The sequence below is a fragment of the Scleropages formosus genome, chromosome 11 (genome assembly GCF_900964775.1).
Source record: "Scleropages formosus chromosome 11, fSclFor1.1, whole genome shotgun sequence".
Classification (NCBI taxonomy): Eukaryota; Metazoa; Chordata; class Actinopteri; order Osteoglossiformes; family Osteoglossidae; genus Scleropages; species Scleropages formosus.
Window position 1 is genome coordinate 28,729,581 of NC_041816.1, and position 12,931 is coordinate 28,742,511.

Sequence of the window (12,931 nt, forward strand, 5' to 3'; positions counted from 1 at the left end):
CTTAGTACGTCGCTCGCGTTTTTCGTTTCGTTCCGGTGCCTTGTAATAGATTCCGTTGGCGGCAGGAAGTGCGGCGAAGACACGAGAGCGAAACAGGAAAGCGTTTCGCTCTCAAGGTCGAACCTTTTTGCATAGCATGATTTCATAACTTGTCTCGATTAGGTGTTTCTTTTCCCCTCGTCTTGGGCTCGACGGTTTCCGAGTAGCTAAATGGGGAACCGAAAGGGCGCGAAACCTTCCGTGGAAACGGCCCCGGGACTTCCTTGCCGAGGACGGCGCTCGATGTGAATGTTTTCACCAAACAAGGTACTTGACCTGAGCTCTCTTTGGCGAGCAGCGCACTTGACTCGAATTTTCTCCCGCGGTTACGCTGCAACGTGAACAAATTAAATAGTGTTTTTGCGGGAAACGACCCGAAGCCGGTCAGACGAATGACGTCGCGAACGAACGGCGTGGCGAAGCTCGGGAGCGGAGCGCCGGCCGCTCTCTCGTTTCGGCTCCCCGTCCCCGGCTGCACCGGAGCAAAATGAGGGACTTCGGCAAAGCCGGCGGACGGCTGTGGCGCACGTGGCCCGACGCGTCACAGCCGACAGATTGACTACCGCCATTTGCTCTCTTCTTTTGTTTATGCAGATGAGGCGCAATCAGATGGTTACGTAGGTTACGCGCCCGCCCACGTCGCTGCGCTTTAAGGTCTGCTTTTGAGCGGCACCCCCTCCGCCGCCGGCCTCGCACCGCTAGGTCTCGGTTCCTCGTTTTGGTGCCACATGCTGCGTGTTCGGCTGCGTTAACCGAGCTCCCACGTCTGCGAACTCCCTCCTCCTCTCTCCTCTCTGCGCCACCGTGAACTATATTGGCGCCCAGGGACTCCTGCTATTGTTGCGATCCCCGACGTAAACCGCATCCTGGAAGCCGAAAAGCGGCGGGCTATTTTTAGCGCACGGCACGCTGGTCTAATTTTAGCTCTTTTTTAAGATGCATCTGTGCTTAGCTTGCATCTCCTGGAAAGATGTGTCACTCCGGGGACTTCCTGTCGCATCCTGTCTCTTGTGTGTAAATGACGTCTCGGGTTGCGCTGCGTCAAGATCGCACTTATTTTTTCCCTTCTTAGCGGGTGGCGCCAAATACACCTAAAGATTGACAGGTGGTTCCTTAGAATTAGATTGATGAATTTCTTGGCCGTCGTGGCTTGTGGAACAAGTCGTTACGAGGTTTGCTTTGCCAAGAACCCTTCAGGGCGTTTCCTCTGCCTCTCTGGACTGCGTGCCGGTTATAGCGCCACCGGGTGGCCGGCCGTTCCTTCCCCAAATCTCCGCCCAGTTGGGCGTCCTGACCACCTGTGGTTTGGCCTGCAGCCAAAGTGTCGCCTTGCTGTTGTGCTCAAAGTCCTCGTTGAAAACATTTGCCTGTGACACGTAGTGTTAGCTGTGCAATAGAATTGTAAGGTAATATTTACATTTATTTTCTCCAAAGCGACTACCAACGAGCTCTGTGTAGTGTTATCAGGCTACACACCCTACTTACCGCGGTAACTTACACTGCTAGATACACTACTTACACTGGGTCACTCATCCATACATCAGTGGAACACACACACTCTGTCATTCGCACACTATGAGGAACCTGAACAGCATGTCTTTGGAGTGTGGGAGGAAACCAGAGCACCTGGGGAAAACCCACACAGACACGGGGAGAACATGCAAACTGCACATAGACCGAGCGGGGATCGAACCCCTGTCCTCTTGCACGACCCAGGAGCCGTGAGAGAGCAGCGCTACTCGCTGTGCCGCCCGTAATATAGTTTTACTGTCTGCTTATGGTCTGAAACTCATAGGAAGTGTGTATATATCCAATTCGGAATTTGAATAAAAGATGTTTTGGGAGAAGAACAATGAGGAAAAGTGTCTTTTAGGGAATTTTACTCGGGACTGAAAGCTACAGGAGGTTCACGGTGCTGGAAGGCCTCTTGCTCACAACTTTTTATTTTTTTTTTTTTTTATTTTGCTATGAAATCCAATTTTGTTTTAAATTGTCAGACGTTTTCTTTTACATTCTGCCCGGAAAAATATTTCACATTTGCTTTTGAATTCTAGCTGCTCGGCCTACATTTGTATACGTGCAGCGTCCCGTCCGGTTTGTGAAATTCCCTTTTCTGATATGTCTGTCTGTTCGTCCGTTTGTGTCTTAGCAACCTTCAGCAAATATGTGTCTCGGTCCAGAAAATTGAACAGAATTATTGGTGTCTTGATATGATGCAGGAAAAAAAAACTTCTTTTTTTGCCAGTTGTCGCCTTTAACTTATCTGATTCAACAATATCTTAGTTCACAGTAAACTCAACATTTAATGAGTTTCGTTGACTGAATCTTATTAAGAGAGAGGATTTTCATAACCTTCTTAAGGATTGTGAAGGTAATTTCTGATTTTTCTTTATTTATTTATTTAATCATTACAGAGGCCAAGTGTGTTTCCAGCCAGTAAATCCAGCATCACCTGTTCTTTGATTCTCCGCCACCTGTACTGTTTTCATGGTTGTTGATGCTGGCTTTTCAGATGCACTTTCTGCACTGGGCGATGAGCACGTTGCTCAGTTTGTCTGCCGGTTTCCATGACAACTGCCCTTTATTTTTCAGACCCTTGCCATACCGTGATCCCGCCGTGCATGGGCGATGCGGACAGGTTCAGCCTGGAGGCCTTGCGGCACATTCATAAGCAGCTGGACGATGACAACGATGGGGGTATCGAGGTCAACGAGAGCGTGGAGGTGAGCCGGGCTGCTGTGCGTAAGGGTGTGAGAGTTTTGACTGGCTGCGTCGCCTTGGAAACGAGCGCCTTGCCGAGCAAATTAAATCACGTAAGAGAAAAGTGGGAGTTCTCCGAGCTGCGACGGATTGCTCGCCGTCTGGAAAGAAATGTTACGAGCGGAAGGTTGTGCCCCTTTGCCTTCCGAGCCCGTCGTCTTTTCGAATGCATTTTCCCTCCAAATTGAATTGTGGCCAATTAGCCCTTTTTACGCTTTCCTACTTGGAGCAGGGATCTCAGGACAGCTAGGTAGGGCGAACAAAGTCACGCTCCTCCGATGAGCATGCCGTGAGCCGCTTGCATCTCTTCCCTTCGCGCCGCAGGCATCGGCGGGTGAAGAAGCGGGCTTCCGGGAGGGCTGTTCGCCCGGTGCGAGCAATGAGCGGGAGGGAGGGAGTCCCACCCGAGGGAAAATGGGGCAGTTTGTATTTCCCGACGAGGGTCGCTGATGGCTGGAGTGGCGCGCAGGTTCCGGCCATAGGGCGCATGGCCATTTACAGAGACGTCGCTCAAGTCTTATGTGTCTCGTTGGAAAAAATCCGCACCGTTGGCCACGGCCATCTCGATAGAGCTCGTGAAGATTGCTCCGAAGTTACGAAGCTGAGGCTGCGCCTCCTGCCAGGAGGTTGCGCTGCGCTCGGAGTCGAGCGCTCCGCTCCACGTTCATGTGGCCCGCAGTTTCGCGAGGAGAAAAAGTCCCGAAGCATTGGTGAGATATTTATTCTGCCCTCGAGGAGCACGGTTGTTTTTGGCCCTGGATGCTCTGCTTGTGTCTAAACATTTCAGATTGTTCAAATGTCTAAAGCCAGCAGCTCCTCGCGGTCGAGAAAAGGTCTGTCGGGTACCTTCTTTGGCCCTTGCAAATGACAAGGTCGGGTTGTATTTTTCCACGCGGTATTTCATCACCACGCGTATCGTTGGATCGTGTCAATTAACGCGCTTGTGGGCGTTGTGGCCAAAAGCGGCTTGCGGACCCTCATCGTTCAGCGCCCCACGCTGTCCATCCCGTGTTTCGCTACCTCCAAATATCAGTCTTTCTCTCCTCCATCCAAGGCTCTTTGCGAAATGTTTGTCTTTGTAGAATTTTTTCTATCACACACAGCTGACAGATTGTTTGAATGTCGGAAATTATTGCGCCACCGGGATGCTTGCAGTTCACGGTCATACATTTTTCCACATCTGTGATTTACCAAATGAGGGGTTTCGGTTTCCATCTGAGAAAGTGGAGAATGTCCTTCTGAGGGCCGTCCTGCCGCGGTCTTCGGAGGTCTTGAAGTGCCGGAGCTGCCGTTTTCCATACGTTTCTCAGCTAAGCTGTGGCCGGACCACGTCGAGCAAAACCGGCGGATGGTGAGAAGCTCCTCTCGGGTTGCTTCAAACCGTCGCCTTCCACCGTATCGTACCTCCAGCGTGAAAGTTCTGTTCCCGAATGACATCGCCGGCAACTCTTATCCCAGACAAACATTTAGAATCTAAGCAGAGACTCGTGACGGGTTTCCCTTACTCTGCGCTCAATGTACGCGTGTCGTTCTGCGTATTGCAGCGGCCGTCTTTTCGCCTCCCTGGGGTTTACCGGCTCTGGTCACAGCTGTTTACGTTCACGTTTACCACAGAATCTTTATGCAGTGAATGTATTTGACAGTTTCTGCTTAGCGTTTGAACGACTGTGTAAGAGGAGCCGGAAAGATGGAAATTTACAGCTGAAAACGAGGAGGAGCTCTCCAGAAACCCCGTATTCCATGTGGGACCCTATTAAAATCGCAGTGATTTACATTTCGTGTAAATTCTCTTAAACCTGCACTTTAATCCCAAGCTACACTACAATTTTTCTTTTTTTTTTTTTTTTTTTTTCTTCTGCTCCATTTATCCGGCAGGATCCTTCCTGATTAGACCGATACAGGGTCGGACATCCCCACAAGGTGAGAGCGCCAGCGTTTTGGTCACGAAAGCCAAAGTCGTGCACGGAGCAGCCCTCACAAGGTCCACGCTTACCGTAGTGAACCGCTGGTGCTTTCTGAGCTCTTACTGGCTTAAGGAAAGCGGGTGAAACTATCGTACCTCCATGTGCAGCGGAAGAGTGGAATGGCACTGATTTATTTATCACATACTCACACAGGGAGTCAATGAGGCCGTGGGAGGGGGCAGCTGGTAGCGTAGTGGTTAGAGTCGCTGCCCTTGGATCCGAAGGTCGCAGGTTCGATCCCCACTTCCGGCTGTAGCAGCCCTGAGCAAGGTACCCACCCCAGTAAAATCCCCTGCTGTATAAATGGTTAAATAACAGTAAGGTTAACATTGTAGAAGTCACTTCAGAGAAAAACATCAGTCAAATGAATAAATGTTAATTTGAGTATCTCCGCTGAAATATTGTGTGTAACAGGAATCTTCCGAACCTCGTACATCGACGTTCCGTTGTTTGGATGAAGTCAGATAAGCATCGCTGCCGAAGCAGCGATTTCCTCTGTTGCCCGTGAGCATTTCCTCGCTACCTGTTGCAAGGTTGCACTCTTTCTTTGCGTGGTTTTCTGATTTGCAAAGTGCGATTTCTGAGTCTGACTTGCAAAGTTTTTGCACGTATTAATTTGCAACCTTGATTTTTTTTGTTTTTTTTTGAAGCAGAATAAATGAAAAGGTGACGACGTCCTAAAGACGCCCTGATTTTCATATCGTCCACTCCTTACTGAAAATCTTTTTAAAAAAAAAAAAAAATGTAAAAAATGAGAAGTTGCTGACAACTTTATGCAGAAACAGCAGATTATTTTACCCCAGTAAAAATCAGTGGGAATTGATGCCCTGCTGCAGTTTGTATGACCAACTGCTGAAGCAAGAGTCAATATCAAGGTAATTACTGAGCAGAATAATATATGTGTGTGTGTGTGTGTGTGTGTGTGTGTGTGTGTGTGTGTGAGAGAGAATGTGCCGGAAGGTTCCCCTTCCCCACAGCTTTACCACGATCCTTTTTAACTCACTTCATGTGGGGGGGAAACGTGGGAAAGGAAGCTGAACGCAGGGCGAGTGAAACCGTACTTTGCGGCGAAGACCATGACCGAAGCTCTTGAGCAGCTCATTGCTCTCGATGGGTCTTGCAGAGCAGAGCCGCCGGACACTAGACTCGGGACGCGTCCACGGCGACGCCCGCAAACCCGCTCGGCGTGATGGACGCGTCCTCGGGACGGCGGCGGAGCTCAGCAACAGCACTCTGATATCCTTGTTGAGATGATGTTCCTCGAAACCCACGGCTTCCTCACCCACACGGCGGACTGGCTAAGAACCTTCACTCCAGGCGAGAAGATCGCGGTTCCAGTCCAGTGTTTTAGCGAGGACCCCCGACAGGACGATACCGTTACGTGAAAGGGCTGTTTAAGCAATTCTCAGACTCAAAGTGGCCACCGTGGAAGTTTTGGGCCCTCAGACCGAGCGAAATGACCGTTTCCCTTTTTCGCTGCCCGTCTTCTCGCGACGACTCGGAACAAGACGCTTCCGGGGTCACCGCAGCAATTCTTGAACAGAACGACTTTTATAATACGGCGGTCCCCCCTTATTCACCGTTTCGGTTACCCGCGGTCAACCGCAGTGCGCAATATTAAATGGAAAATTCCAGAAACAAACAATTAATAAATTTTAAATTGCGCGTCGTTCGGCGTAGCGCGATGAAATCTCGCACCGTCCCGCCCGTGACGCGAATCGTCCCTTTGTCCGGCGTATCCACGCCATATCCGCTACCCGCCCGTCCGTCACTTAGTAGCGTCTCGGTTATTAGATCGAGTGTCGCGATATCGCAGTGCTTGTGTTCAAGTCCCCTCCCCTTTCTTTTTTTTTCCAATAAAAAAACTGTATAGAAAAAACATAGTATGTAGAGTATGCGGTTCGGTACTCTCCGCGGGTCCAGGCATCCGCTGGGGGTCTTGGAACATGTGGGGTGGGGGGGGGGCTACCGTAACCTCGTTATCCGAATGCGTGCCGTCGTTTTTCGTCAGTTATGGGTGCGAAGGATCCCGCCTCCTCGAGGGCGAGCGCGTTCGCTTGGCCACCTGCTCCAGGTGCAGGATTTACTTGTTCCGCCAGTCGCTGCGAGCGTGTCGGTGCGAGAGGCCCGAGGGACGGCAGGTGCGACGCGTCTCCCTGCCAGGCGCTCGCTGAGCGGAATCGAGTTACGCCTCAGTCAAATACCAGAAAGAGAACCCACGTCAGAGCACAGGGCCCCGTCTGAACATGCAGACGCGTGTGTGTGTGTGTGTGTGTGTGTGTGTGTGTGTGTGTGTGTGTGTGTGTACGTGTGTGTACGTGCGTGTGTGGGTGTCTGTATACTCCTACATGCGGACAGTCACATGATCACACGTGTCGAGGAGCTGCTTCCCGTTGCCTCCCAGGCTGGAACGCTCTAGAACGTCCCGGACGTTTCCGTGGTGTGTGTGTGTGTCTGGGCTCAGCGACGTGGCTGTGAGAGACGGTATTGAGTGGAACTGGACGGCGGACAAGCCAAACATTTCCTTCGCATCCCAAGGAGGAGAATGCTGGGGTGTGCAGGAGCCGGGGGGGGTTGGTGGTGTCCTGTTTCAGGGTGCTGCACTTTTGCGCCCCCGCGTGTGTGTGTGTGTGTGTGTGTGTGTGTGTGTGTGTGTGCGTGTGCGCGCGCAGCATGGAGGAATTACTTGTCCAGGTGCCCCTGCGCCACCCGAGGCCCCTCGCTCGCGCACGGAGACCCGACACGCCGGAATGTTGTGACTCGTTGAAATACCTGTGGAAACGCATCGATGCTCAGCACTGTAAATATACCGCCATTTACTGCGGTCCCTGCGAGATGTCCTATTTTTGGACGGAATGTTTTCTTGAAGGGACGCGATTAAAACGCCGATAGTGGCGCTTCCTTTAATAGACCGCTTGCAAGGTGACCCCTCTATTAGCGGAGCCGCAGCCCGAAATACGTCCCATCGCAGGACATCGCAGAGTCGCGGGAATTTCTCGGCGCTCTTATAGATCCGTGGCAGACGTGTTGGATATCCAGTTTGTAAGGTTTCTGGGTTGGAATGAAAATGATAAATGAAATAGACTCTGATGTTTGTGGAGTTACAGTAGAACGGGACCTGGGAAGGAGCTAGTGGATGTCCTGGGGGTCGAGCTCCTCCTGTGCTGTGTCGTCCAAGAGGACATGAAACGTCAGTGACTCTGTGACCCAGCAGATCGGTCCAGTCCAGTCCAGAACAGAGGAGACCAGGACACGTCTCTGGACGTCTCGGCGCAGCTGGACGGGGCATCTCCATCGTTGGCAGAGTTCACGTACCACCAATGCATTGAATTAAATTTGGGGGGGGGCTGGTGGCGTAGTGGTTCGAGCTGCTGCCGCTTCTGGTCCAAAGGCTGCATGTTTGAATCCCAGCTGTAGTAGCCTTGAACAAGGTACTTACCCTAAATTGCTCGAGTAAAATTCCCCAGCTGTAAAAAATGCATAAATGAACATGAAATATTTAAATAGTAATTAAATGAAAGGATAATTGGAGAACAGTGCCGGATAAAAGATGAAATGTGATGGAGGCCCGCTATAAGTCTGCGTTTCGAACGCCGAGCTCTCGCTCCCGTGCGAACGTGTGAGGACGTGGACGTGACGCCCGGGGTCGGTCCCCTGCGTCCTGCGGCGAGTCGGACTGTTCGGCGTCACGTGGGAGAGCCGGTCGTTCCGAGAGTCGGGCTTTTCCCGCGGAGAAGCCAGATGGCCGGAGCCGTCCGTCCTTCCCTCGTTTCCGTCCCTCGTTCCGTTTTCGGCTCCGCTCTCGCCCCAGCGGGACACCCGGATCGGGTGGACCTGCCTCTCGTATCGGCGTCACCCGTTGTCCTCGGTGTCGCTTCCAGCCCTTGTGTGCCCTGAATTACTATGTTTGTGATCCCCCCCGCCACCCCAGCGAACGCAGCTTCGCTCCGTTCCTCGTCCGTGGCGGCGCTTCGCCGTCCTACGGGCCTCTTCACCGCCGTGTTCACGGAACCCGGCGGCCCCCGGTAGCTCCAGGTGCGCCGGGGCGGGTCGTGCAGGGTCACGCGGGTGCGGCCGGGCTCCTTTGCATGGCGCTGAGGGCAGGGCAGCTGTCGGTATCGGCGCAATGCAAAGCCGTTGTGTTGATTCCCCCCCCCCCCCCGCTGGTGCAGCACAATCTCACTAAGTGTTGCTTCGCAGTAAATGTGCAACGAAACATAGACACACACACACGCACACACTTCATACCGCAATATTAGCACGTTTTCTGGCAACTTCAACGAGTCACACCTCAAGTAGTTCGGTCCCTGCGTCACTAATAGTTCAGTAGTATAACAGCATGGTTTTTTTTTTTTTTAAATTTAATTTCCTGTTTGTTTCCGGTTCTGTTCCCCCCCCCCCCCCCCCCCATGTTGTGGGTTTTCTGCTGTGTTGCCCTGTTGAGTTTTACTCTCCAGCTCTGTTTACCAAGATGTTTGGTCAATTAGGACACTAAGTGTGTTACAGTATTGGTTTCAGAAATAATAATAATAATCCAATTTCAAAAACTGCTTCTCTTTAGCAGAGTCCCAGTGATCTGGAGCCTATCCCAGAAGCTTTGGGTGCAAGGCAGGTGGGGAGGGGGGGGTACAGCCTAGATGGGATGCCAGTCCATCACAGCGTGAGCACACACACACAAAGGGCAATTTAGAATCCCAGTTCACCTGAACTTCATGTCTGTGGACTGTGGGAGGAAACCAGAGCACCTGGAGAAAACCCATGCAGACATAGGGAGAACATGCAAACTCCAGACATTGTGAGTGGAGGTCAAATCGACGTTCTGCATCACCACCCATGATGATGATGATGATGATGACAATGATGATAATGAGCACCAAAGCCATGCTGCCACAACTGGGTAAATTGAAAGTTGTAGACCTACAAGGACCCAAGAGATCTTGTACGGTGGACAGGCAGCACTGTGTGTAAATGGAGAGACGCTTCCAGATGTTGACCAGGATATCAGTAAAACTGGTGTGTTTCGGGACTTGTGTCACTGATCGCTGTTCGCCGTCACGTCCTTCCCCTCCCTCCTTCACTCTTGTAGAAACCAACAGTGGACGTGACTCTTGCACGTTGGCGTATGACCCTTCTGACCTCGAGTGACATATTTACTGTGTAATCATCTAAGCTTCTCACCTTGAGCTTGGGCTCCACACCTCAACGTCTGGTGTCGCTCAGCTCATCACGAGTGGCTCATTTTCCTCACTCTCCTCCTTGTTACTCCAGTTCATCATAGAAGACATGAAGCAGCAGCAAACCAACAAACACAGTAACCTCCACCGAGAGGACCAGCACATCACCGTGGAGGAGCTGTGGAAGGGCTGGAAGATGTCTGAAGGTACGGGGGGGAGTCTAAATGACCGCACCGTGAGGACCGTGTCCCTCGATGCACTTGTGTTTACTCTTGAGTTGCACCCCACTTTGGAGAAAAGTGTCTGCTAAATGGATAAATGTAAAAATATCGATGAGCGTGAACCTGAGAGTCTCTTTCCTGATAGATTACGTAGGCCGCGAGGCCTCGAGGTCTTCGCACGTTCCTCGGGTTCCATGTACTCGTCGGAAGGGCTTCGCCGTTGACCGAATCTTCCGAGGGACGTATTTGATTAGATGCTTTGGTTAGGAAAATACCGAGGACTCCGAGGCGCCCATCGGTGGCGCCTTCGGCAAGCGGCTCTCGCTCTGCGGGGACGGGCTCTTCAAACCGAACCTAGCGGGTCGACGAGGAGTTCGCTCTAGCGCGACCGCGGTGGCCATGCTGACTCTGTATCCTTCACGCAAGTTCTGGACTTTGCTGCCGCTGCACAATTTGACCCGGTTCATGTGGACTCCAATGGCCGGATGGTCTCGGTTAACCTGTCGCCTCTCGGGGGCCCAGCTCACTGCTGTAGCTGTTTGTGTCTTTCACTCTTTCGCCCACAAGGCCTGCTGGTTCTTGTAGTGCGGACGTTTGATTTGAGGTGAGATCCTTTGTTGCCGTCGTGTGCAATACGATGAAATTTTGTGTGGCAGCCCTCAGAACAACAGCAGCAGAATGAAAGAATACTAAAAACAAGAATTAGATTGAAACTTTGAAGTCCTTTCATGTAGCTTTTCTAATGCTAACGTAGCCTCTGCTTGTGGGGGAATGTATAGCCTACCGCACCAACTGTCGTTCACATAGACGCGCAGTCCTCCTCCTCCGCTCTTCCGATTCGCTTCCGATCTCGTCCTTCTTGTTGGCAATAGACCTGGAGGTGGCGAGGAACAGGTTTGGAAGCGCTGGTCTGTACGGGTTAGCCTCTAGCCGAGCAAGTGGCCCGGGCTCCAGTTCAACAAGGGTTGATGATGCTCAGAGGCCCATTACATTTTGCTGACACTTATGGTGTTAGGCCTCCTACCGTTACTGACCCATTTACATAGCTGGGTCATTTTAGAGGAGCAATTCAGGGTAAGTACCTTGCTCAGGGGTACTACAGCTGGAGGTGGGATTTGAACCTGCAGCCTTTGGGTCTGAAGGCAGCAGCTCTAAGCACTACATTTACACGGGGACACTGCCTGCCGTCCCCCTTTTCTAGATGCGGAACAGGACCGAATCAGGAAAAGAAAAGTGTTTCATAACCGCAGTTTTGGCAGGTCAATGTTCTACTGAACATTCTCCGCATCCAGCGAAGCATCAAATGCACCGGAACTCATTCAGCTGCGTTAATCGTCCCGTCTCGCTCCCCGGGCCGCCGCCGCCTCGTCGCACGGACAGTCGTTTCGCTCCAGCTGGGTCGCGTGTGGAATTCGCCTCCTTGTTTCGCTCGTGTGCGTTTCAACAGAGTCCGTCTCCCTTTTCCCTTCCAGTGCACAACTGGACGATGGAGGACACCATCGTGTGGCTGAGGGAGTCGGTGGAGCTGCCCCAGTATGAGAAGAACTTCCGGGATTTCAGAGTGAACGGCAACACCCTACCTCGGTGTGTGTGTGTGCGTGTGCGTGTGTGTGTGTCCGTGCAGCAGCCATGATGCATCCCAGGAAACTGAGGGGTTCTGATTTCTGACACGCTGTGCAAAACGATGGATTTGCGGAAATTATATGCATACACATATAACATATACACACACAAACATGGTTCTGCTTAAAAGTATGAGAACCCTATAGAGGCAGTCATTATTCTTGTATAATATACACACACACACACACACACACACACACACACACACACACACACACACACACACACACACTGTCTGAAACCACTTGTCCCAAGGGGAGTCGTGCCAAACCGGAGCCCACCTGGCAACACAGGGCGCAAGGCCGGAGAGGGAGGGGACGCACCCCGGATGGGACGCCAATCCGTCGCAAGGCACCCGATGCAGGGCTCGAACCCCAGACCTGCCGGAGAGCGGGTCCCGGCCAAACCCGCTGCACCACCGCACCCCCTTGCATAATACACACACACACACACACATTTTCAGAACCGCTTGTCCCTCACGGGGTCACGGGAAACCGGAGCCTACCCGGCAACACAGGGCGTAAGGCCGGAGGGGGAAGGGGACACACCCAGGACGGGACGCCAGTCCGTCGCAAGGCACCCCAAGCGGGACTCGAACCCCAGACCCACCAAAGAGCAGGACTGCGGTCCAACCCGCTGCACCACCGCACCCCCTTGCATAATACATTAAACATTAAATAAATGTTACATATTCAATTAAACATATAAAATTTATAAATGACTGATTTACACCCCTGATTCTACTTACCTATAAAATTATTCTCATAATTAAAATACATTATAATTAAAATAAATAAAATAGTAGTATTAAAGTAATATTTTAATTTTTCATTATTAAAAATTAAAGTGTGCGGACCCTAATTATTCTTGTCTAAAACATTACACCAAACTTGTAAAATCTCAACTTATAAAATGTATAGATGACTGACTTACACACTTGACTCTACTCACGTACTTGGTTTAACCGGTTCAACTTGTGTGTTTCTACCACACACACGATTTCCTCTAAAGTGACATGTGGAATTGGTCATTACACACGTAATGTGTCACAAGAGAAACACTGTACCTCGTTAAATGACCATTTCATGGTAAAACTGAGACAGAAGGGCTTCCCGCACTTTCAAGCCCCACTCTGTACTTGTTGCAACTA

The 12,931-nt window shown here is 51.4% G+C and overlaps 1 protein-coding gene across 4 annotated transcripts in view; it reads left to right on the forward strand.

Moving 5' to 3' along the window:
* stim2b (stromal interaction molecule 2b) overlaps positions 1-12,931 on the forward strand; it is a 43,779-nt gene that overhangs the window by 20,486 nt on the left and 10,362 nt on the right. For 3 of the 4 annotated variants that reach the window (XM_029256201.1, XM_029256204.1, XM_029256202.1), the window contains exons 2-4: positions 2,632-2,762; positions 10,032-10,143; positions 11,631-11,742. In XM_029256201.1, coding sequence (XP_029112034.1) covers positions 2,632-2,762; positions 10,032-10,143; positions 11,631-11,742 — 355 coding nt within the window. Of the gene's footprint in view, positions 1-2,279; positions 2,411-2,631; positions 2,763-10,031; positions 10,144-11,630; positions 11,743-12,931 lie in introns of those variants that run through there. The other variant, XM_029256203.1, reaches the window with a different exon arrangement.